Source organism: Gallinula chloropus (assembly GCF_964237585.1).
Source record: "Gallinula chloropus genome assembly, chromosome: 1".
NCBI classification, from domain to species: domain Eukaryota; kingdom Metazoa; phylum Chordata; class Aves; order Gruiformes; family Rallidae; genus Gallinula; species Gallinula chloropus.
Genome location: NC_140085.1, coordinates 83,340,729 through 83,366,886, shown reverse-complemented (window position 1 = coordinate 83,366,886; position 26,158 = coordinate 83,340,729). Strand labels below are relative to the sequence as shown.

At 42.6% G+C, this 26,158-nt stretch overlaps 1 protein-coding gene across 5 annotated transcripts in view; it reads left to right on the top strand.

The window, feature by feature from the left end:
* The window catches only part of DENND5B (DENN domain containing 5B), a gene marked incomplete at its 5' end in the record, with an annotated part of 116,314 nt that overhangs the window by 48,848 nt on the left and 41,308 nt on the right, over positions 1-26,158 (top strand). For 4 of the 5 annotated variants that reach the window (XM_084279084.1, XM_084279083.1, XM_084279081.1 and 1 more), the window contains 2 exons: positions 5,423-5,532; positions 14,610-15,276. In XM_084279084.1, coding sequence (XP_084135210.1) covers positions 5,423-5,532; positions 14,610-15,276 — 777 coding nt within the window. Of the gene's footprint in view, positions 1-5,368; positions 5,533-14,609; positions 15,277-26,158 lie in introns of all 5 variants that reach the window. The other variant, XM_084279082.1, reaches the window with a different exon arrangement.

Here is a 26,158-nt window from a genome sequence, read left to right as displayed (position 1 = left end):
CTTGCCCCAGTCCTTCCTTTCATATAATTTCTCTCCTTCTCTGTAAGATTAATAGAAAATGTGGCCAGAAGAAACGTAACAGAGCAGTGTCTGCACTGCTTGAGCTGACCATCTTCTGCACCTGACATTCAACAACTTGGGTGGTACCCAGCCAAGCACTTTTGCTCCTGTCCACACATTGTTTTCTCACTCACATATTGTACATAACTTGATTCTCGTGCAGGATTGCGCTGCTATCCAGCACTTTACCAACTTCTGCCTACACGGAAAGGCTAAAGCTGGATGTTCTGACCAGTTTTAATTAGAAATAATGATCAAAGAGGTTGTCACCGTCAAGTGCAGTACCATGCATAGTTGTAGTCCCGGTACATTTCTCTAAAGGAATAAAAGATATTTTTATTTCTGTGGTCGCAAGCGTTCTTGTCTTTGTTCCAATGCTTGGAAGGAGCGATAGATAACTCGCATTCCCTGGACCAGCGGATGTGGGTCGAGGATGCCTCTGCCTATTTGATACATATTTTTGTATGTGTCTCTAGGTGTGGCAGTTAATTAAAGCAGATCCACTTAAACCTTACAATGACTAATTTTTTTTAATGTGATCACTCATATGAAAGCCACTATGACTGACAACCTGCATTTCCCCAGTGGTCTTATCCTTCATATAAAACACAAAAGATACTTATTTTTTAATTTTGAGATTTTTTTTTTTAAATCAAATTAGCACAGTTTTTTTCTTTGTATGTCACCCATCACCATTTGCTTTTAATTTGAAACTAAAGATCTCTTTAAGAAATGTAAGAGCTCTACGAGGGACAGTGCACATTGTTTTAAAGTACCATTACATAGGATGCAATATCCAAATGAAATGAGACTTGAATCTGATGCACTTAGCACAGTTTTTAAATATACTTTAATGCTTTTATTTTTTTTTTTAATATCCTGAAAGCAAAAGGAATCCATTCAAAACCAAATTTTATTTGCCAGTGATAGGCAGCTTGCCCTGTGAGATGTGCTGTTTGCGTGAACAGGTACTACGCATCAAATATGACCTTTCTGTCTGTATTCATATTACTGTTATCTAGCCAGTAATGTTTTAGTGTATGGATTCAATTCACATTTGATACCTCCTTCATTTTTAATGTGCCTTGCTAATCCGATTTTGGAAACTAGCAAGCAAGCACTTAAATAAGCACACGGTAGATTTAATGGAAATTCACAGTTTGCCTACAGTAACAGCTAAATAAATTTTATTGCCACATGTGAATTGTCCTTGGTAGTTCTCAATTGCTAAGAGTTGATAATACCTGGTACCTTCTGTCCAGTGTTTGCCAAGAAGGTTTTTGCTCTCTATGGTTCTCTTCCAGCTGCTTGTTGGTGCGGAGCTGTCTGTCACAGTCCACATCTCTCATCTTGTTTCTGTGAGATTTGGGGTGTTTCCTGCTTGTTTGGCCAACCAATGACTTTTCACCTTGAGATGTGGGCTGCTCTCTGTCATACCCTTGTGCCGTTTCTCTCCTAAATTAGTCTCCTCAAACAGCTTTACCCTACCTGGCTTCCTGGGGGCAGCTGTGTGTGGAGGGTGTGATGTTGTGTCCTTTCCAGCTAATGACAGTTAATTCACTCCAGTGTGGCTTCCTGGCTCTTCTCTTTTATCTTGTGATTACTGATTGAGAAAATTGTATTTTGTGTGTGTGTGTGTTATCTTTAATTTATTATTTTATAAACCCACCATACTAGTAGAATACAAGGCCAGAAGAGACTCTGACAAGGTAAGCTACTTGTGCCATTTATTTTCCTGGACAAGATGACTCCATGTTGTCAGCCTACTAGAACATTGTTAACTGCTGGTTTTGGACAACTGGATTTCCAAAAACATCTCTGACATCTAAGTGACTATGTATTTGATTGAAATGTCAATTTTTTCATTGTTGCTATGGTTTATTGGCAAATATGCCGCCTTCTCCACTGGTTCCAGATGCTGCCCATCAAGATGTGAGGGATGTTTATGGAGAAATTGAGGCATGGCATGTTCAATACCAAAGCAAGGCTTTCCCTGTTCTTACATGCCTGCTGATACAGTATTTTCCTGTGGAGAAGCTTCCCAACATCTACTTTCCAAATCCCTTTGAGCAGTCTGACATGCTTTCAGTCTCTGCCTGTGCCACTGTAATGCCAGAGGACGGAGTAAACGCAAGTCAGCCTGTGGCACCGCGTGGTACCTGCCCTCTGTTCCACCTCAAGTTTACAAAAACAGAGCTAAGTAAAGCTACCAGGTGTGCAGGGCTCTGCTTCAGGGCACATGTGGAAGTTTGTTTAGGTGAAAGCTGGGCAGTGTGCTGTCCCACTCAATCTAAGAGTACAGAGCCACATCCCTTGAGATGCCATGTGTTGTAGGTGTGCCATAAGTGGAGCTCTCCCGAGTGTGTCCAGTGTCCCCAGTTTCTTCGGTGCCTGTAAGTGAGTGCAGGCAGTAGAAACAATAAATGTGATTAATGCACGTTGCTGCTGGACTCTGATTTATGGTTATGTGCTAATACCAAGTGATTAATAAATTTAGTTGTTTGTCATCACTGTGGACTATTTTTCAAGCAAAAGGTGTTCTTACAACACCTGTTTACTGTAGATTAGAAAACTGGCCCCTAAAGGACCTGCAAAGGGCTCCACTGGTGAACTGAAGAGGTGATGAGTGCCTCTGAGCCCCACAAATTCCCAATTAGCATCCATCAGGTTACAGTAACATTTTTTTTCTCATGGAAAAAGAAAGCTTTACAGAAATGTGGAATCCAGCACTCACTTGCTGTTAGCACTGGAGAGCTTTTTGAACTTTTAGTAGAAGCAACCAAACAAATCCAGCATTTAATATCTGCCTTTCTGCTAATTCATAGTTGTAGGGTAAACGGTTTCAGATGTAAGGAAGGTTGAAGATTTAATTAGGAAATAACCTCATGCATGTTTATTTTATTATGCAAGCACATTAATTACTGTTTGATACGAAGAATTATAAATGTTGCCAAGTCTGTTTAAGTCCATATGCAGAGAGAGAATTTTTGCTGGCTTTGCTTGTTAGAATTTTTATCATGTAAAACATCAGGAATTGGTGGATGACATTATGTCTTTATCTCTGATGCCTCTGCAAAGAACTTCTGGACCAAAATAGGAGTTTATTCTATTGCTGTGTTCTGTAATAGAGTGACAATCTGGTTTTGTGTAAATCAGTGTAAGCTGTGTAACCCAGCATGTAGAGGGTTTTCATAGACCTTGTGCTCTGGACTGCCATCACAACTAGTCACAAGTCTGGTCCAACTTGACAGATGTGACTTAGACCCCACCATGTCTTTTAATTTGTTCCAGTTTAGTTGATACCTTCGGTTTTCCTTATTTCTGTGACACAAACTTTTGCTGGATTTCTCGTTTGCCTGGAGCAATTCCAGAAGCAAGCTGGATTCCCCTGCCAGAGTTCCTTACATCTTACTATTTCCATTTATTCCTGCCCCAGGAATTATGGTTGCAGTGCAGTGCAGACTCAGACCTTTTTCTCCTCCCAAGCACAAAATATCCTTTTAGAAACTTACTTGCTTTTCTCCCCCATGATTACCTACAAAAATCGAGTCAGGCAGACATAGTGCTTCAAAAAAAAAAAAAAAAAAAAAAGCTGCTGCAGTGTGTCTAAATCCTCTGTTATGAATGAGCCGTTGTATAAAAATACCAATACTTTTAAAATCTCAAAGATATCTTGGGAGGAAGAGATTTTAAACCCATTCTCTTTTAAACACATGCCTCAAGGAACCTCTGCCAGTCCTATATGCATCCTCGTGGAGGGTACAACTGGCATGAGTCTCTGCTTCCCCTTCCCAACCAAGTAGGCAGCTGGTGTTGGTGTAAGAAATGTCTGACTTTTGTAGGGTTTCATATAGCAAATGGTTTCCAACACCCCTAAAACTTGGCCTGGATAATTTTTACATTGTGGTTTCTCCCTGTGTTTTTCTCGATTATCTTGTGATCCCCACAATTATTTGCAGACCCATAGCTCTGTCAGGCAAAGACAGAGAAGCTCTGCCTTCAAGTATCAGTTTGTACACAAATTTCATTGGATTAATTCACTCTGAGCCACATGATTGTGTGGCCTGCACTGCACAAGGAGCAAAGGCCATGTATCAAATGGCTGTGGCCTCCAAAACCTTCGAGTTTCACAAAAATTTTGCAACATTGCTCGGAGGCCACTAGCTGCACAAACATGGAATTGTCATATGTAACTCAGCGAGCAAAAGTTAGACTCATGCAGTCCAGGTTGCCTTCAGAGAGGGTTCAGTGAGGTTAGTGACTTGTAATTTAACTTTTCTGCAGGATGGCAGATTGCCTTTAGAGCTTGCAAAGTAATTGATTTTTTTTTTCATCCCAAATTATCTCTCATTAAAAACATTAATGAAATATTAAATCTGAACTTCAAGTGAAGGAGAAATAATGTTGTTTTTCTTTTAAAGAAAAGAAATAAAATCCTATATCTGTAACGTATTTTTTAAAGTATCTAGGTAACACTAAGAAGTCCAAAAGGGAGACTTTGCATGCAAAGCTAGGTTTGGTGAAAAGCATATAACATTGTGAACTTAATGCTTTCATCCCATCATCTCTCTCAGGTGAGAAAGGAACTGAACAGGAAAGACCTACCTTTGGTCTTAAAGCAAGAAGCCTGAAATTAGTAACCTGGTATTTGGAAAATGTGTAGTAGATCATAATGCAGTGATTTTTAGGAACTTATTTTGTTTACTGTGTTGCATAGTGTAGACTGTCCAGTGGTGGAAACTCTATTAGCAGTATCGTGTGAAATACTCTATTTGGACGCTGATAACTACATGTATTTCTGCCTGAAGTCTAATTTCAGTCTTCCTCTTTGCTGGATTCTTTGTGTGGAAAAGGTCTGTCCTTGATATTTGACACAGGAAAAAAAATCATGTTTAATCTTCACACGGGCTCTGTGATATAAAAAATTCCTATAATGAATCCTTGAATAATTTATAATAGCTGTGAGGTGCTCACACCTTTCATTGACCATAAGACAGTTTCTAACAAACTTGAGGGAAAGTGCTCATCTCTAGATATTCAAGTTGTAGGGGAAGGTGGAGAATTCAGTTGATTGCAGCATCTATTTCTCTAGAACTCCAGTAGTATTTTTTCCTCTAAACACTAAACTTGCATGCAGTAATCGCTAAGCTGGAAGCTGAATTGCAACAGGAGTAAGATTTTGTAGGAAGAGAGATCAGGCTGAATGCGCGTCTTTTATGTTTATCTTTTGGGAGTGAAAATGCCCTTCAGATTTCTCAAAACAAATCCCAAAACCAAGAACAAAGTGAAAGCAAGCTGCCCAGCCCAGGTCTCTCTAAAGCTTCACTGCTGTCACAAGTCATTATTTCTTCATTTGTTGCAGGAGAGAATTTTGACCAGAGTCCCTTAAGAAGAACCTTCAAGTCCAAAGTTTTGGCCCATTATCCTCAAAACATTGAGTGGAACCCCTTCGACCAGGATGCCGTCAACATGGTGGGTAGAGAAACTTTCTTCTCAAGCTGTTTCCTGACAAAGTCAACTCTTGCGTGGTTCCTGGGTTGTTGACAACTGTCCCTTGTGACGTGATGAACAGGCACTTCTGCAGGGACTAAGATTAGCCACTGGGCACACTGGTTGAAAAGCTCTAGAGAAAGAGGTAACATGAAAATGCAAAATACTTTTAGGCGCAACAAAAGTGAAACTCTGCGTTTCCCTCATTAGTTCTAGTGAAATCTACTGCATGATGAAACAAGTCTAACCCCCAGCTCAGTGACTGGTTGGAAGGGCTGTAGTCGCCTGATATGCACATCCACAAGCGGGTAGGAGGTGAACCAAGAAATTTTTAAGGTAGTACTATCAGTATGTAATTTCTGAGTACAAAAATGCTCATATATGCTGCATATAGCAAAGGAGAGAAGAATCTTTACACAGAAGCTTGAACTTGCCTAAACCACAGCTTCTGCGGGGGCGGAGCTAAGGGCGACAGCGGCAGTTTAAAAACCACCGCGACTGCCACCTTCTCCTCAGCTGCTGAGGAGAAGGGCTCTGAAGGGGGAGACTCGGTCGAGGAACCCCTTTCTGCAAGCAACAACCCCCGGGCATAGATCCGCGAGGGCAACTAATCAGCGGCCATCAGCACCCATCAACAGCAATTGCTCGTCCCCTGCACTGCCCGGAGCGGTGACTCATCGGGGGCGGAGCTAAGGGCGACAGGAATTATCCCTCTCCATACAAGAGGGGCCTCTGGGAGCGCGGCGGCCCGGGCGTGGCGCGGCAGTTAACGCGGCAGTTAGCAGGCCGAGCAAGCCTGCCCTCCTGGCTAGCCGACAGGGTAAATTCCTCGGACCAGCTCACAGAGTTCAAAGGGCGAGCTGAGGGTTCCCTGTGTGCTGTGTGCACAGACAGTTACCCGTGGTCTCCACCAGGCGGAGAGGCTCCCCCTACAAATCTGGGGCAACCCCGACGGAGGGCCTGCCTAGGGATGCTGCGGTTCAGGTCTCAGGCTGCAGGGAATGCCAGAGTCTGCAGTTGCCCTAGCCAGGTAAATGGGAGTGACCCAAGCCCCGAGGAGGCCTGGAAGACAGTCCTGACTCGCCGTCGTAGGCACTCCCCCTGCCTACCTACCACACTCCCCCAGGTTTCCCTAAGCAACAGGTTTGGGGCCCTGGTAGTTGAGGAGGAGGTATGTGAGGAGATGAATGGAGCCCCTCTGCCTCAGAGGAAGCAGAAGCCTAGAGGCGATCATCCGCACGCCTCGAGACTGCCTCTGTTAAGCAAGAGAGAAAGGTAGTTGTAGTAGGGGATTCCCTCCTCAGAGCGACAGAAGGCCCTATATGTAGACCAGACCGCACACACAGGGAGGTGTGCTGCCTCCCTGGAGCCCGGGTCAGGGACATTACCAGAAGGCTACCAGGGCTGGTGAGATCCACTGACTTATCCATTACTGATAGTTCAAGCAGGCAGGGACACAATCACAAAGTGTAGCCTGCAAGCTGTCAAAAGGGAATTCCGGGATCTGGGGTGCTTTGTTGGGGGGGGGGGGGAGACCAAATAATATTCTTGTCTATCTCCACTTGTGGGAGGAGGGGCTCAGAGCTGGACAGGAGAACCCACGAGTTGAATGTGTGGCTGAAAGGCTGGTGCCGGCACAAGAACTTTGGGTTTTTTGACCAAGGGATGGTGTACTCAGCTCCTGGCATGATGACTGCTGATGTGGCTCACCTGTCCTATAAAGGAAAGCGGATCCTTGCCCAGGAGATGGCAGGGCTCATCGATTGGGCTTTAAACTAGTTAGGAAGGGGGAAGGGGATATTAAGAAGGCTTCTGGGGTTAGGCAGGTGCTTCGGGAGTCACAATGGGAGTTGATGGTGGAGAAGTATAAATACCAACAGCACAGTGGTGGACTTGGGGACGTTTTTCCACGTCAGAGTAGGGAAAATTCTGTGGGTTGGCCTGAGTACTCCTCAGTGGAGCCACTTTTGCCAGTCCCCTGTTAGAAATCTCGCTATGGGCTGTTGAGGATACCTACATCTGCTGCCCCACTAAAATGCCTTTACACAAATGCACGTAGCATGGGGAACAAACAAGAAGAATTAGAGATCTTTGTGCGGTCGCAGGGCCACGATCTCACTGCAATCACAGAGACGTGGTGGGAAAACCTGGATGACTGGCACGCTGTCATGGATGGCTATGTGCTTTTTAGGAAAGACAGGCTAGGGAGGCGAGGTGGAGGAGTTGCTCTTTATGTGAGAGAGCACCTAGAATGTATTGAGTGCCACCTGGGAAAGGATGAACCATCTGTTGAGTGCTTGTGGGTTAAAATCAAGGGGCAAACTGGTATGTGTGACATTGTTGTGGGTGTGTGCTATAGCCCCCCTGATCAGGAGGAGCAGGTTGATAGCACATTCTGTAAGCAGTTTGAAGTAGCCTCAAGATCCTAGGCACTGGTCCTTATGGGGGACTTCAACTATCCAGATATTTGCTGGGCAAGCAACACGGCCAGTCGTATGCAGTCCAGACAATTTCTGCAGTATGTTGAAGACAATTTCCTGCTACAGATGGTGCAGGAGCCTACAAGGGGAGGGTGGGTGCTGGACCTCGTTTTCACTAACAAGGACGGGCTCGTTAGGGAATTGAAGGTAGCTTAGGACAAAGCGACCATGAAATGGTTGAGTTCAAGATCCTGGGTGGAAGAAGCAAGCCAAAAAGTAGGATAGCTACTCTGAATTTTGGAAGAGCTAACTTTGATCTCCTCCGCTACTTAATAGGGGGTATCCCGTGGGCTACGCTGTTTGAAGGAATGGGAGCCTGTGAGAGCTGGGTAGCATTTAAACAGCGCTTCTTCCAAACACAGGAATGATGCATCCCTTTGAGCAAGAAATCGGGAAAGAGAGGCAGAAGACCTGCATGGATGAACACAGAACTATTGAGTAAATAGGTTGTAGAGAGGTGGGTGATGGTCCCTTCAGCCAGGTGACAAGGGGAAATGGCATGAAGCTGTGCCAGGGCAGGTTTAGATTGGATATTAGAAAAACATTTTTTACTGAAAGAGTTGTCAGGGCCTGGATCAGGCTGCCCAGGGAGGTGGTTGAGTCACCTTCCCTGGATGTGTTCAAAAAAAGGGTAGATGAGGTACTTAAGGATATGGTTGAGCTTAGGATGGGAATGGTTGGACTTGATGATCTTCAAAGGTCTCTTCCAACCTTGTTATTCTGTGATTCTGTGATCTCCAAGCAATTGGAAGAGAAGAAGGTCATGAGGAGTAGTCAGCATGGATTCACCAAGGGGAAATTGTGCCCGAGCAATCTCATAGCCTTCTACGATCTCATGACAGGCTTGATAGATCGAGGGAGAACAGTGGATGTCATCTACCTTGACTTCAGCAAGGCCTTTGATACTGTCTCCCATGACATCCTGATAGCAAAGCTGAGAGAGCATGGGATAGATGAGTGGACAGTGAGGTGGGTTGAGAATTGGCTGTCGGACAGAGCCCAGAGGGTTGTGATTCGTGGAGCAGAATCTGACTGGAGGCCTGTGACTAGCGGTGTTCCCCAGGGCTCGGTGTTGGGTCCAGTCCTGTTTAATATCTTCATTGACGACCTTGATGAGGGAATAGCATCCACCCTCAGCAAGTACCCGATGGCACAAAGCTGGGAGGAGCGGCTGACATGCAGGAACACTGCGCTGCCATCCAGAGAGACCTGGACAGGCTGGAGAGCTGGGCAGTAAGAAACCAGATGAGGTTCAACAAAAGCAAGTGTAAAGTCTTGCACCTGGGAAGGAACAACCGTTTGTATCAGTACAGGCTGGGGGATGACCTGCTGGAGAAGAGCTCAGTGGAGAAGGACCTGGGGGTCCTCGTTGATGACAGGTTGGCCATGAGCCAGCAGTGTGCACTGGTGGCCAAGAAGGCCAATGGGATCCTGGGGTGCATCAAGAGGAGTGTGGCCAGCAGATCGAAGGAGGTGATCCTCCCCCTCTACTCTGCCCTGGTCAGGCCCCACCTGGAGTATTGTGTCCAGTTCTGGGCTCCTTGGTATAAAAAAGACAGGGATCTCCTGGAAAGAGTCTAGAGGAGGGCTACGAAGATGATTAAGGGCCTGGAGCATCTCCCCTACAAAGAAAGACTGAGTAAGTTGGGACTGTTCAGCCTTAAGAAAAGAAGACTAAGGGGGGACCTAATTAAAGTTTATAATTATCTGAAGCAGGGGATATAGGGGGAATCAGCCAGCCCCTTTTCAGTGATCTGTGGAGACAGGACAAGGGGCAGTGTCTGCAAGTTGGAGCACAGGAAGTTCCGCACCAACATGCGGAAAAACTTTTTCACAGTGAGGGTGACAGAGCCCTGGAACAGGCTGCCCAGGGAGGTGGTGGAGTCTCCTTCTCTGGAGACATTGAAGACCCATCTGGACGCTTATCTGAGTGATATGTCCTAGGGAGCTGCTTTGGCAGGGGGGTTGGACCCAATGATCTCTCGAGGTCCCTTCCAACCCCTACAATTCTATGATTCTATGATAGTCACTTTCAATGGCACCTCTTCGCTATTGCATCTTCTGTATAGCTTTAATCTAAATTTGGTGTGAGTTTGTCTGTGTGGATAAATCCTGTGAATGGGGACAGAGAGGGGAGGAAAAAACAATTTCTGGATTTTTTTATGGGGACAATGACAACTAAAAGACCGATGATCCAGTGGAATTTTTCCCAAAGAGCTGACATTCAAAGGATGTTTCCAAAATCACTAAAGCACTTGTTAAGAATAAGTCCTGACAAAGACTACAGATGACTGGTATTTGAGATAAGTTTCCCAGTACAGTAAATTCTATTAGTTTTGTAACCTAAAGGTAAGTAGTTGTTATAAGAATAACATTAAACGATATTACCGTTTCCTCCTGGTTTCAAAAATACATATTGAGTCTAACTCAAACTTGGAAAATTTGCGAACCCCTTTCTCCCCAATCTAGTTTAGATATGCTTCACATTCGAGGAGGGTAGGACTACACACTAGGTACTTCAAAACCAACCTCATTGTATGGTGCTGGTATGAAGACAAGACCTGGCCCTCACCCAGGAGATGGAGAGATGGGAAACACATAAAATCCACAATAAGACGGCTTTTGCAAATGCAAAAATATATTTGGAACGACTCTGCAATCATGAAGAGAATATCATGCCAAATATTTAATGTGAAAACATAGGAGCCGTGGAAGTAGCTGAGACACAGAGAACTGATGCTGTGGCACTGCATACCTGTAGAATGGCAGAGATGAACCTGATCACGCCCTGTGCCCGCTGACAGCTGGTGGTTTCTGTCCTTTGCTTCCAAGTCTGCACTGGTGGAGACAGTGTGGTATTTGCACAGGTCACTTGGCTTATACAGAAGGCATGAAGGACTCCAAATGCTGCTTTATCAGCTCAGTTAAGATGGTAATAACTCAACTGCCATGCCTGCTTATGCCTTTTAGGTCTGCCTTTGAATTGGGGGTGTTCAGAGAAGTGGTGGGAGGTGGGCAGCAGGAGTGTGGCAGCACGAGGTAATAGCTGGAATTGCTTTATTATTTGTTTCTCACATTACAGTTGAAAATGTCTAGTATTTATGAGATGCGATCATATTATCGGATAAAAATGGAATACTAAAACCAGCAAGAGATCTATTAAAATAGAATAATAGAACTCAGCTGCATTCAGCTGAAATTAAATAGCTGAAGAATACATCTTTCATTTGCAATGTGTCTTGGAGGAAAAAAAATATACCAACAGCAGCAGTATTTAATGGTCTTTTAAATCATCTTTTGAAAAACTTTATTGTTTTGATCTGAAACATCATTTAAAGTAATACCCACCTCCACTGAATCCCTTGAGGCAATTATTGGCCTCTCTGATCTTACCCTGCTGTATTAGTTCTGCCTATGTGTTTGCTTTATGTGAGCTTCCAGAAGCAATTTTCCTCAGAGAAGAAAATGCATAAATCCTTGAAAGTTAACTTGTGAGAGCCCAGGCTTTGCTGGATACCTGAGGAATTTCAGTTCTCTCCCCAAACCATCCTGTCGCTTTAAAAATAAGCCCCTGAAGTCCCAATCACTCTGCCTACAAGTTCATGTTTTCTTTTGCTTTCAAAGTATATATAACAGTACAGAGTTCTTTTTAATAGGGCAGTATTTCTTTTCCCCACTGCTTTTTGCGATTATCCCTGCATAACATCACATACTATCTTGGTGGCCATTCTGCAAGTAATATGTTGTACTGAACTTAAGATCTCAGTTGAGAGGAAAGTGAAATTTTTAGGAAATAAAACTCCTATTTTAGCCTACATCAGGGTATGTAAATCTTTACCTGTATTTGTGCAGTCTGAGAAAGCGTCCGTTTAACGTGTCGTGTACTGAAATAAAAGAATTCGGGATTGCCTAGTGTAATTTGGAAGAGCAGGCTTTAGACAAAGAAAAGCATCTCTCCACCATCCCCCCCCCCCCCCTCCCCATGGCACAATTTGAGCATGGAGCTTTCTGCTCCAGCATGTTGTGAACATGAAAAATATACAGGGGCTTAAAAAGTGAAAGAGAAGATCTAATGGATGAACTGGTTGGTACTCGTGGGCAGTGGTCTTGAGGGGACCTTTCATTTAGAAATATCTGCTACTGATGATGGGTGGAAGGAGGGATTGCAGCATGTGTGTGTCCTGCCTCTGCATTTAGAAAAAGGCTATCTCCTCCTCGTTTCTAGAGGTGTGGTAGGGATTAGTTGATATCTTTTTGTCTGTTTTTTTGCAGCTTCCTTTTGCGTCTACAAACCACGCCTTATCACAAGCATGGTTTAATTCCATATTTTTCTGCTGATAGATATGTTTAAATATAAAGTGCTTTGAAAACCAAACCCCTGTCCTTTGACTAATGCCAAGAAGGCACTCAGTCACCTTTATTTCATCTGTGTAAAAACACAGAAAATTATTCAAGATTACTGATCAGCCAGCATCACCAGCAGACAAAGCTTTCACCCCCCCAGGCACGTCTCAAGCTACTCTTCCCCAACGCTCTCCTGTGGTGCATGTGACAAACACAGACAAGATGGGAAGTGATTGATGTCCAAGGAACTAAGATGAAAGTTTTTATGCATTAACTACAAGTTTGAAGCTTTATGTATTGCTAGAAAATGAGCCCAGGCCCCTTTTGATCTTGGCTTCTTAAGTGCCTTGGTCATTCTGCCCTGCTGTGGTCTCTTCCCACCTTCTTTCTCTGCCTTTTCCTGCGTAGTCTTGTAGGTCTAACAACAACAGCAGCCTCTGTGCCAAGCTTTGCTGCCAGCATCTTAAAATGTCAATACTATGCATATGCCAGGCTGTGGGTGTCCTTTTGTGTGTGTACACTGAGTGTTTAAAGTATGGGGGAATAATAATTAAGACTTGGAGGAAATTTGTTTAATACAGCCTTCTGAAACTATCTCAGCTGGTCTGAATTTTTTATGCATATCTTTTGCTTATTCAAGTATTCTGGTAGAGTGAAAAAAAAAATATATATATAATCTTTGATAATGTTGAGAACAGAACTTATGATTTTGGCCTGATTGGATTTGATAAGCCTATAGCTGCCATTGAATGCCCACGTTCTAGACATAATTTTTTTATTAAGCAAGCCTGCCAAAATATTAGGTTGAGAGATGTTTGTTTTCAGAGTAAATTTAATAAAGTGTGAAACAAGGATTTTTTTACTACTACTTTACTGCCTTAACCATGGCACTGCTGTTAATACCTCAATATAAACTATAAAGATTGTGAATAAAAATGAAGCTGCTGTTCAAGAATGTTTCAAACTGCAGTTTCATGATTTATGATAGCAAATCCCATCAATTGAATAAATTATTCTGCCAGTTCCAGGATCCTAATTTCTCTATGTATTACCCTTTAGAGGAATACATAAGAGCTGTTCAGGATAATTTAGGGGATTGCCAGCATGTTATGAATGGAGTCTGGACCACTTGCCTAAATCCCAGCTGGGCTGGTAACAGCTTCATGCAGCTGCCAGGTGGCCTCTGTAACATGCAGGGGTGAAATTCAGGATAGAATGAAAATCCTGAAAATATATAATTATTTCTCTAGACCTCTTCTGCCACCAGAAGAATTTACTCCTAATCAAGGAGGGGATGCACTCAGCCGTATGTAGGTTCATGTCCCTTGGGAAAGTTGTTTTCTGATGTTGCCTTTTGAAAGAGGAGGAGCACTTTGAAGGGTCTCCCTATCTTCTTTCCTTTTATTTCTTCAGACAGAAGGTACAAAGGAAGTTTTAGTTCCTCACTTATAAACGTACTGGTTTATCTGAAAAGTAAGGAGCCTCATGCTTACACACATTCAAACCTGTTTTACTGGATGTTGGGTTATTTTGTATTAGATGGCTGATAGAATTCCTGAGGAATGCCTGGAAAAATGTGTTGAGATACCTATCACTAGGGCTGTGTTACAGAGAAACATCCAGTGTAGTCAAATAACTGCAAAAGATTTTGCTGAGTGACAGATCTAAAACTAGGCTTTTACAGATTTTTTGGGTGGTTTCCCATCCCGTCCCCATCCTTCTTCCAATGTAAGCTATTTTGTAGCACTTAAGGTAGAAAGTAAATGTAATAGCTGTCAGTCAGCTCTTGCTTTCTTTTAAGAAAATTAGGGGAAATCAGTGAATTTCAAGAGTTCTGTAATTTTAATTCAGTCTTATAAGATGCTCTCTTGACTCTCTGATTTTAGAGAGGAATGGTAGGAATAATATGCACAAATGAGAACAAAGCTGGGTGCCTCTTATATGATGCTTAAATAAATGAGACAAAAGTTATTCTGTAGGGAAAATAACTTTATAAAGGAATGAAAATAAGTCATGACTTAATAGATGGGTGATTTGGGAGGGTGTTTTCCTTTCTTCAGTCATACCTATCTTTTTTAGTAGCATCAGTTTTAGGCAGTTGGGCTACTTTCAAGGGGGATGCTGTTTAATAATCATTACGATGCAGTGGAAAAGAAGAATGTGCCTGTAATGCAAGAGTAACAAAAGAAAGTTGTTTCTTAGATAACCGTATCTATTTATTTTCTTTTTTCTTAGCTGTGTATGCCCAAAGGGTTGTCTTTCAGGACACAGGCAGACAACAGAGATCCTCAGCTCCATTCGTTCATCATCACCAGGGAAGATGGCTCTCGCACATACGGGTTTGTGCTCACATTCTACGAGGAGGTCACGAGCAAGCAGATCTGCACAGCCATGCAAACGCTTTACCAGATGCACAATGCAGAGCAATACAGCAGTGTCTGTGCCTCTTCCTCGTGCAGCATGGACTCTCTGGCCAGCAGTATCGATGAGGGTGATGCCACTTCCCTTGCCAAGCTCCAGCGGTACAACTCCTACGACATCAGCAGAGATACACTCTATGTCTCCAAATCCATATGTCTCATCACCCCTCTGCCCTTCATGCAAGCCTGCAAGAAGTTCCTGGTCCAGCTCTATAAGGCGGTGACCTCCCAGCAGCCACCGCCTCTGCCTCTGGAGAGCTACATCCACAACATCCTTTACGAGGTGCCCCTGCCGCCCCCAGGAAGGTCACTGAAGTTTTATGGGGTTTACGAGCCCATCATTTGCCAGAGACCTGGGCCCAACGAGCTGCCACTCTCTGACTACCCACTACGGGAGGTTTTTGAGCTGCTGGGCCTGGAGAACCTGGTCCAGGTTTTCACCTGTGTTCTTTTGGAGATGCAGATCCTTCTGTACTCACAAGGTGGGTGGTACTCATCTGGCAATGCACATTGGGTCTGTTCCCACTGGGCAGTTCCTGGGCAGCAGCAGCCACAGGAGCTAATATCAAGCTGTTAATTTTCAGATTTGTGAAACGTGAGAATGTAATGAAAAAAAAAATTGAGAGAAATTAATCTATCCTAATGAAAGCACTGAATAGTTGTTTCCTCCAGGCATTTTAGATGCCGCTTGTTTAATTATGCATTGTATTTATCACTTGTGACAGCAAGCAATAGAATTCACTTAATTACTATCCTTACATTGCCCTTGATCGTGCTGTGAGCCAGCATGAAACTAATCCTGTCTTTTGCAAAAATACCATCAGAAAGTAATACATCTTTCAGAAAACACCCTTGCTATTTTCTTTTTAAATTTGCAGCAGTATATTGAAGCTTGGTGAGCTTTCTTCCAGCCTGTGTAGTGGTTAAAGCACTGAGAACTTTTTATCACTTAGAGGCTTAAGTGTTAATGCTGGGTTGGACCTGAGTGGAGTTACAAGGCATCCCTTCATAGTCCTACATGAGTTATTTGGGAACTTTTCTGACAAGGATGCTTTTTGAGGCACTTAAGATTGCAATTGGCAAAGGCTAGCTACATTGGCAGAAGCTGTTTGCACAGAGGCCTGTCCACATCAAAGGATTACAGCAAGCTTTTGAAAATCTGGCCTGTACCTTTTCTGTTTTGGCAGTGTCTTTTTGCAGTACTGCAATCCTCTCCTACAAGTTTTGGAGCCTTAGCTTAGTGCTGGGCATGTTCAGAGGTTTTACACCTCTGGCTTTCTTCCTTGCATGATGTTGGTAGCTGTGAGTCTAGCCCTGGTGATATTTGGGTACCAAAAGGCACATGCTCCAACTGTTGCAATGCACCAGTGCTTAGACAAATCACGTTCAAGTTTCCTACTGACTTCTAGGGGTTGTCCAGACTTTTGGAGGTTTCTTGAAGTCTCACTGGATGTTTGTCCATATTTTCTGGGTTCCCAGATGGCTTCTTTGATGCTGAACCTAAATTAATAAAATATGCTTTGGGTGAAATATTTCCAGGAGTTGGTTTGTGAAGCAGGGGGTACCTTTTTGTGTACCTTTTGACAAAAAGAAGGGAAAGGTGCTGTGTGCCTAGACTTCTCAAGAGAAATGGTTTAAGCAGCAAACAGCTTGAAATGGAAAGGAGAGAGAGGATAGGAAGTCATCTAAATGAGTATAGGTAATGAACCTTCAGGCTCCAGAAGTGAATGTTTGGGTTTGTCATATAAATGAAAAGGTCAGTAAGTGTGTAATAATAATATTAATGAGTAAATGACTAAGAATTGGGAAAAATGTTCAGGGAGGTATAAGCAGGGTAGTTCTACAAATAACTAAATTGAAAGGATTTCTAGTTCTTTGTGGAGCACTTCATGGAGTCCAGGGATTTGCTTTCAAGGTTGGAAAATGAAGAGCTTTATCTGTTCTCAGTTTGAAGTGTGAGCAGAAATCCTGCTGTTAGTTTTGATTAGGCTGTTTCTCTCCTCCTCTCTGCTTCTGTCATATGTGCTTACCCCTTTCTTCCTCAGTTTGAATTACGCTGCCTTGGCCACTTGACAACAGTTGGACATTAAGCAGTAACACCACTGAAATGCCTTGCCATCCCTGCTTATCATTCCCACCCTGGGCCCTGCTTATGGACTTACTGAAATCTGAGATAGTTTTACTGTAAGCTAGCTACATGAGGAAAAATCTGCTTGCCAGATTACCTTTTAGTAATATTTTGTGTGGATGGAGAGCAACATGCATATACAGTAGTTTTGAATAGTCCTTAAGACAGATACAAAGCATCCACTAAATAATTTTGACTCAAAGTCAGAAGTTAGATAAATAGCTGTTTTTCTTCCCATTACTGTCTAGAATTTAAGGGTTTACTTGTTTTCTTAGAATCACAGACTCATAGAATACTGCCAAGTCCTCCACTAAACAATGCCACAGCTACATGTGTTTTAAATACCTCCAGGGTTGGTGACTCAATCATGTCCCTGGGTAGCCAGTGATTTGCAACCCTTTTGGTGACAAAATTTTTCCTAATATCCAATGTAAACCACTCCTGGCATAACTTGAAGCCATTTCAACTTGTTTTGTTTGATTTAACTGTTTTCTTGTTTTGTTTTTAAATAAAAATGAGATAGTGAAAATTAATGTTCTCTGCCCATCCAAATTCAGATTATTTTTTTTCCCCTCTTGGTCTATTACTGGTTAATCTAGGGATGTCCTTGACCTTACCTTTACTTCTTTATCAGATAGAATTTGATGGCACGTGAGGCAAAGCATGCAGTTTGTATTAGGGAAATACTGTGATTATGTAAATAGCATCATAATGCTGGTTCCCAGAGGTGTGGAATGTGGAGTGGAGGTCAAGTGCAACGCCTCAGTTGTGGCATATCATGAGAGCTGAATGCTTGGCTAATTGCGCACTGCGGCTACTTTTAAATGGTAGCCTTGTGGTTCCTGAAAGAGAAAACAAAGCAGCTCTTTTCCTGTTTGAGATATATCCAGGCTAGCTATGACTGAAGTCTCCTTTCTAAGCTTTCAGATCCATCAGGGAGAAATGCTTAACTGCAAGTTTTTTCAAGGCAAAATATGAAATTACTTTTTGGGTTCTGTATCGCTTATTCTGAAGTAACAAATGAGTGATTTCGTGTATTTGTCCTCCCTTCCCTTTCTCCTTTAAAGAGGATAGGCTCACTGGATCATCTTTCCAGTGGCCTGGCTTTGCTGCAACCATACCAAACTCTACAGAAGATTAGCAGAAGATGGTTTTGCATCCACAGGGTGCAATTTCAAGCAAGAGAGCATTATTCACCCAAAGTCAGAGTTCACCAAAATGATGCCATGCTCAAGAAATCAGAGCCCTGAACCAAGACCTACTTCAGTTCACCAAACTGTTTCAGTGAGAGAGCTGCTAATAATATCTGTGGGAAATGTAAGCTGACTTTTTTGTGGTTCTCCTAGCCCTGTTGGAAGGAAGCTTTTCATTCAAGAATGGGCAGTGGGCTGCCTGCGGGAAGGATGTTGGTCAAGTGGAGTTGCATCTGGTGACAGCAGCAGCGAGGGGCTGACAGGAAGGTAGCACAGAGACTGTATTGTCTTTTCTGAAGTGATTTTTTTAGTTCTAGTGAGCAAGGAGATTGTGATGAAAAAGTTTATTTTTAACCACATAGCTGAGGCATAATGTTTCCAGCAGCTTGAACAAAGGCTTCTAACTAAATGAAAGAGGTGAGGGTGTTGTGTAACTTTACTCAGCTTGCCCTGGATGCGTTCCCAGCATGATACAGGATTGTCTGGCACAGCTCTGTGCTGAGAACAGAACCCAGTTGGTAGCTGTTTTTACCATGGCTGGTCCTGTCAACTTTGGTTATGCAGTTGCTCTGTTCATGGTGGTTTATGGATGAGTGGTGTCCCACAACTTTGGACAATGAAGGGATTGTAGGGGAGTGTAACTTCACTTTGCAGCTGAGGTGGTCAAGCAGAGAGGTGAAGAGTCTGGTATAAAATATGAGCTCATTTTTAAGCTCTTTCATTCCTGGATGCTTTGGACTGCAGGGAACTACCTTAATCCTCAATTTCTCTCAAATTTATGGTTTAAAGCGATCTGGTGCTGCAAACCACAGTTTGGGAACCACTAGTGTGGATAATAGTGTCCTTCTGGGCAAAAGCCACTATGGCCAAAGCATTTCAGTTTTAAGATCTGGGACATATGTGCAGCTTGGGAGCAGCAAACGATGCTGCGGCAGTGTTAGGGCAAAACAGGGAACAAGGTAAGGATAGCTGAGTAACTGGCAGAGACACATGCTTGCACCTAAACAGCAGAACTGAAAAGACAAGTCCTTACTGTTAATGGAGACAGGATGGACTTCCAGTGAGTTAATCAAAACCTTCTGTTGGAGGGTAGGCGTGATAGATTGCCTTAAGTGCAGACTTCGGCCTGAAAAAGTGATGCAGAAAGCTGTAGCTGAAAGCACTAGAAGCAGAACTCCGGTGGCTTCAGGTTACATGTTCCTGCATGTAAAAACGACTTTCAACAATGGGACAAAATTTTAACAATGGGACTCTGAAAACCAAAGGGAGGGATTAGATTATTTTTTTTCCCCTGCAGTTCTTCAGGACCAGTCTTCAGATTGCAGCCTTCATCCTCTAAATATCAAAGCTGGGATTGTGATGTGCTCCTTTCAAATGTTGAGCTTTCAAAGGAAGGACAAACAAGCTACAACGAGACTCCCAATAAAGCAGAAAAAATAAGATGTAGAGTCATATTTGTTATGCCTAAACAAGGCACACTGTGTTGCACACTTCTGCTGTTGTGTAAGCTAGGGGGTTACAGACTTTCATTTATGAAACACACTTGTTTTATTATAGTTTATGCAATTGTAGGAAGTAATACTCTTGCAAGTGCCCTTTATTTTATTCAGAACACAGCACTTCCATGTAACTCTGAAGATGTAAGGGTACTGTGAATGTCTGGGCTTCCAGCAGTGTCCAGGTTAGTAACACTTTGCAATAGCTGCATCAATTTCCCAAGGATTGGTAACAAAATGCCACTGGCCTGAGAGGTCTTCTGGAGAGAGATGAATTAAACAATGGGCTCTGTGGAAACCTCAGCAATCTATTTTAACCATGCTGGTAATAGGAGCTAATTCAGATTTTCCCATGAATTAATTCTTAAGGTAGTGCTTAATCATAAATTAATTTATTCTGAACTGCAGACAGCAGGCTGTAACATAGATAAATCGTATAAATGGAAATTTATTGAAATGGAAGGGACTATTTTTTCTATTAAGTGTTTGCCAATAAGAGAAAAGGGGAAGAATTGACTTCCATGAATATCGGCCTGGGGATGCTTCCCTTGGGTCAGTGCTGACCCCAGGTTGAGAGGCTCATTCTTATTTCAGGCAATTTGATGCAGGGTAGTCCCATTTAAGAAAATGTGTATTTTCAGATTAGCATAAATTGCTGCTCTGCTTTTATCTTGTAATTTATGTGCTGTGTCGCTTGCTGGTAAATCCTCTCTTGTGTCAGGAATGAAGGGCATTGAGATGCCATGGGTTGTTCCCCAGTACAGTCTGCTTATTATTACAGCCTTGTGTCACCAACCTGTCCAAGTGCCCTGAAGGTAACACTGGTACAAGGTGACTTCTGTGGTGGATAAACATTTTCTAAAGCATTTGTGTGCACTTTTTTACTGAACATCTCTTGAAAATCACCTGGTCTGGCATGTCAGTTATCACAACTACCAGAGTACAAACCAGATGAAAGATGGAAGCTTCCAGGGCACTTTGAAGTCTGAGTAACTTATATGCATTGCTTCTGTGGAGCTACTGAGATATGATTTTAAAACTTCTGTTTTCATAAACAATTTTTGTCCTAGATGTGAATTTCAGATTTCCTTTTTTGTCTGCAGCATGTGAGATACAAACATTAGAGATCTGAAGGTACCAAGTGACTAGACAGGTCTCTCAACTGTCATGCACCATTCCTGACTCAGGCTCAGAGCTCAAAGCAAAATATTAATTTTTATTTTCCAGTTTTTCCAATATGCCTGGCTCAGCTAATATATCTTGTTCAAAAAGTAGCAGTTGAGCAGCAATTGCTTATAATACTTTGACTGAAGAAGTAGCATGTTGGAAAAGCTGTTAGTCACAAGAATGTTTTAAAGCTTGTTCAGCTGTTTCCATCTGAAGAATTAGCTCTTATTCATTAAGATTTTTCTCTGTTATTGGCTTTGTTTTGTTTAAAACTATTGCTTAGAATAATTTTGTTCCTTTTGATAAAGTACTCTTTGGGAACATCATCTGATTATCATCTTCCAGGATAAATTTTTAAAGAAGTGGCTTTGCAAAGCTGCAGTTATACTTTATGCTTGTTCAATAAGCTGTAGAGGAAGGGAAGTGGTGTCCAGGTAACCCATCTTTTCAAATGCTTCCAAGTGCTTTCAAATTGGTTGTAAAACAGGACTTAAGGAACAGAAGGAGGAAGTACAGCCTGTTTTTTAAAGCATTATACTGGATTTAGACGATCCAGCTCTGCAGTATGCTTTCTACCTGACCGTTGGTAGGCTGCTGGAACAGAGTTGGAAAACTGCCAAATTGTGCTTTCATTGGGAAGGTTGGGTGGAATAATGCTCTACTGATCACAGCAAGAATGCCATTTCTAGTTTGAGCCTGTGTGTGCTCTTATGCATGCCCTAAACACAAAAATCCTGTGCTTGGGCATGTGTTGAAGGTCCCAGGTAAAATTTGCTTTTGTTTGATTATGCTGAAAGATTTGAATCTGTTTTGGAGGTAGCACCTGAAAGAGGGAGATCTTAGCTGTTCTGTGCAGGAGTAACATTAATGTCCCTCTCCCCTCTCCAAGAACCTTGCTTTTGTTTTGCTACAGCACAGAAAGTACTTTGAGATACCAGACTCTTTTGTATCGGGGAAAAGCAATTTTTATGTTGAGCTTTGTGGATTGCTTAAAATCTTAGAGCTTTTGTACCCAATCTGTAAAATGAAAGGAGAAGGATTATTTTGTTTTATTTTCTCAGTCACTGTCTGTGTTTGGACTTAAAGCTCTTTGGCATAGATATTTCAGCACACACAGTATCTTGTTGTAATACTGTGCTGATCGGTTATTGTCCTGTTATTGTATTGTGGAGAATTGACATCAAGACAAATATTTGTCACATTTATTTCCTCTTTCAGAAAAATAAACCCTGCATTTGTAGTGAGTGATGTTCAAAAGCTGAAACCATTTCCATCTCTAGCTCAAAATAGTGATTCATAATTCTACAGGAATCTATATTTTAAGCATTGCGTTGTACCTTGCAAATCACATGAATATTTTCAGACCTTTTTTGAAGTGTGGCTGAAATGCTCACACAGCAGAATAGCTGACCCATGGCAGAGTGGGTCCTCACAGAAGTTACTTGTCCTGCACAGGGAACCGAGATACAAGGACTTGGCCTAGGGCCCTCAGCAGATGCTGCCAGAACAAGGGGTTTGATCCAGAGTCTTTGAACTAAACTCTGTCACATCCTTCTTCACTTAGGGAGAAGGTTAAGTGTGAGAGACAGACCCATGCCAAATCCAGCTAAGCGGTTGTTAGAAAGCAGCAGTTGCAATAAAAGCCATAGAGGTCACTTTGCCTTGGGATTATCCTCCCTGAGCAGTTTCCCTTGGAAAATGTCATGTGTACAAATAAGGGACTTAACTTTGAATACAAAGAACTTGCTGTAGGGGCTGTGCTTGAGGATATTTCCCTGTCCAAGAAGGCTGGGTGAGGGATGCAGGTATAGCTGCCAAGCAAAATAAGTCCTGTGGTATAAGTTGTCACTTTAGGAGTCAGAAGAAATGAAAACTGAAAGGAAGAAAGGAATATAGCAATGCAAGGAGGAGAGGTGGAGCAATTGGATCAAAAGGAGATCCAGTATAAGAGAAGTTTAAAGATGAAAGCCCAACTGCACACTGCAGAAAAATGCATTTTGTGTGTAAGACGTTTACTAGGTCTCCAGACCTTCTGGGTCCTTCCTCCGCTGTTCCAAGCTGCACAGCAAAGAGAGATCTGCCCACTACTTATTGCTGTACTCAGGGATGATTTTGCACAGATTAAATTTTTTCTCTGGTGGCAGTGGCCAGTTGTGAGCCATCACCATGGGCTGCAACCTTCTGCTCGTGCATTTAAAGCAGCAATAGTCTTGTTGGCATTGCAGGTCCTTTCACTGCATCCAACCTGGTGTACACTGCATGAGGTGGGTGAGCCCCAAGCAGAGGAAGGAATTTATTTCACTGATCTCGGAAATTGCCTTGATTTGAGCCATCCATCACTCTGAGTTTGTGACCTTCTATGGATATCACCCAGACAATGTTTTTACTTTTTTTAACTTTTCTGGATGTTTCTTGATCTCAGATGGATGCAAACCAGGCATTTTATGTCCTGTCTCTGCTCAAGAAACAGGCCTTTCTCCAAAGACACTTCCTATACTGGTGAATACTATCTAATCCCTTATTCTAGCTCTGAAATTTGGAGTAGGGTCAGAAAATAGTTTTTCTATCTGGGCCTCTCATTCATAAAATAACAGGCAAAACTTGGCTTGGAGATGGTTATCCAAGTTTAGTAGTGATGGTGAGATAGCATCTGGAAACATTCTACCCCTTGATGCAAGTGCACACTGTCTATACTGTGTCTATAATGAAAAAAATGTCTCTGCTTTTCATCTGCTTCCATTATTTTCCTACTCCTCTTTCCTCCTCTTCTACAGCCTCTTTTTGTCCCTCTGGTTTGGGGAAATGGAGGAGTCTCTTGTTTCCAGGTTGTCTTCAGCAACGACATAAACTTCCCTCAAATGTTGTTGGGTACAAAAAATCTCTCCATCAAAAAAGACTTTGTGCTTTAAAGGATAGGTGTCTAACTTTGTACAGGCTTTTAAGCAACTACAAAGTAACTAGAGTTTCTTGATATTATTCAAATATCAAACTATATCCACATGTGTTGTTTTCAATCATTTTTCTGGAGGAACCTGAGAGCTTCCTTCTCTTCAGTGAAAACTGCTGGGTACAGAATTGTTTATCACCACTGCTAATTGCTAAGAAATACTGTTGAATGATTACAATTAGCCTAATAATTTGTTTATCACTAATTGTTTTTTGAAAAAAAGCTTCCCTTTTAGCAAGTTGGTTACAAAACTTGTGCTAGTGACTATATGAAATAGTATCTGTAGCATGAAAGAAGAGTGAATACATATTTCCAGAGTGAAGGCCCTTATCCAAAAAGATATGTGCAACTTCCCTGTGAAGACCTGTTTTTTCGCATGGCTGTGTAGATCAGAACAGATTTTGACATTGTCTTCTACATACTAAGACATGCTACTTTCTGTATTTGATTTTTTTTTTAACCTTTAAAGATTTCAGTTATGAAATGTCATAACACCTAAGACACCTAAGTTTCACCAGGAGATGTTGTTGATTCTGTGTAAGTGCTTCTCAACAAGACAGCCAATGGTGGTGTATAATTACAGACTATTCCATACGGAGAGATTCATAACTGGCTGATCTGTAGCTGGGAATGGTTTTGAGGTGTAACCTTGAGATTGAGTGACTAGCTATTAGCAAGACAAGATGAAAAATGGTTTTCATCTTGCCAGCTGACCTTCTGCTGACCAGGGCTGGTTTTCCACACAGAGGTGCTATCAAGAAGGAGAGTGGGTTATGCAATTTGTTGGTTTAACTTGCATATTTATGCAAGTGCATCTTCCCAGTGACCTCCTAGTAGCTGAGCAGTGTCAGATGATGGCACTTTTGCTGTCCCTGCGAGGGTATCAGACTGGCTTGCTGGGGAAATGGGAAGAGATGTGCTAGGTTCCTATCCATGTGGAAGCAGTCTGTGGGGCTATAGAGGAAAAAGGCCTTCTTTCCTAACTCAAAACCAGATACATGTATCTTTATTTCATGGAGTGGGGCAGAAGAGCTGGGAGAGATGGGCAACCACCCAGGTGTTAGCAAGGATCTGCTCTTGGTGACATTGAAAATTCATAGATTCACAGAACTGTAGGGGTTGGAAGAGACTTCCAGAGATTGAGTCCAACCCCCCTGCAAAGCAGGTTCCCTAGGACAGGTCGCACAGGTAGGTGTCCAGACGGGTCTTGAATATTTCCAGAGAAGGAGAAGACTCCACAACACCCTGGGCAGTCTATTCCCATGCTCTGTCACACTCACTGTCAAAAAGTTCTTCCGCACATTGGTGTGGGACTTCCTATGCTCCAGCTTGAAGCCATTGCCCTTAGTCCTGTCTCCACAGACCACTGAAAAGAGGTTGGCCGTTTCCCTCTGTGTCCCACACTTCAGATAAAATCCTCTCTCAGTCTTTTCTCAAGGCTGAACATCCCCAGTTCATTCAGCCTTTCTTCATAGGGGAGATGCTCCAGGCCCTTAATCATCTTCGTAGCCCTCCTCTAGACTCTTTCCAGGAGATCCCTGTCTTTTTTTATACCAGGGAGCCCAGAACTGGACACAATATTCCAGGTGGGGCCTGACCAGGGCAGAGTAGAGGGGGAGGATCACCTCCTTTGACCTGCTGGCTACACTCCTCCTGATGCACCCCAGGATCCCATTGGCCTTCTTGGCCACCAGGGCACACCGCTGGCTCATGGCCAACCTGTCCAATCTTTTGGTTGCTCAAGCCAAAGCTCCTGAGATTTACCTGGCACTGATGAGAACTGCATTTGGATATATCCACAGTGGAGACATCCCTTCTGCCACTCTTTCTGCTTACTGATGATGTACCTGTGCACTGAAGGCAAGGGGGAACAGCTCCCTTTTGCAAATAATAGAGCAACTTTCACAAGTGGTGGAGCCATGGGATGGGAATTGGAACTGTTTCCCTTGCTTGTCTGTGATGCAGAAGGTGCTGTAACGTGGCATAAAAGCAACTATCTGGTTTCATGTTCATCAGCAGCTTGTGGCACCCAGGGGTTGAGATTTGCTGTAAGGATGACCACCTCTTTAATACCAATGTGTGATTGGGGTTTTTTTTAAACTTTTTTTCAAGCTGTGTTCTCAAATTCAGATTCCCTCATTTATATCAACAAATAGGTTTTGGTATTGCATCGTGCCAACTGGATATTTGAGAAATAATTTGTTCTTATCCAAATTCTGAAATATTCTTTCAGCTTAGCTGTGTTGAATTAAATTTTAATTAAAAAAAATGTGTTTACAAACCAAAACACGGCCAATTTAGGATAATAATTCAATATAAATATGCTAACTCTGCAGAATATTTTTGAGAACTAGGTGTCTGCTAGGCTTCTGTTTGGATTTTACTTTTAAAAATATGCTTTTAACTACTTAGGGACTGCAAACTTTTGGAGTT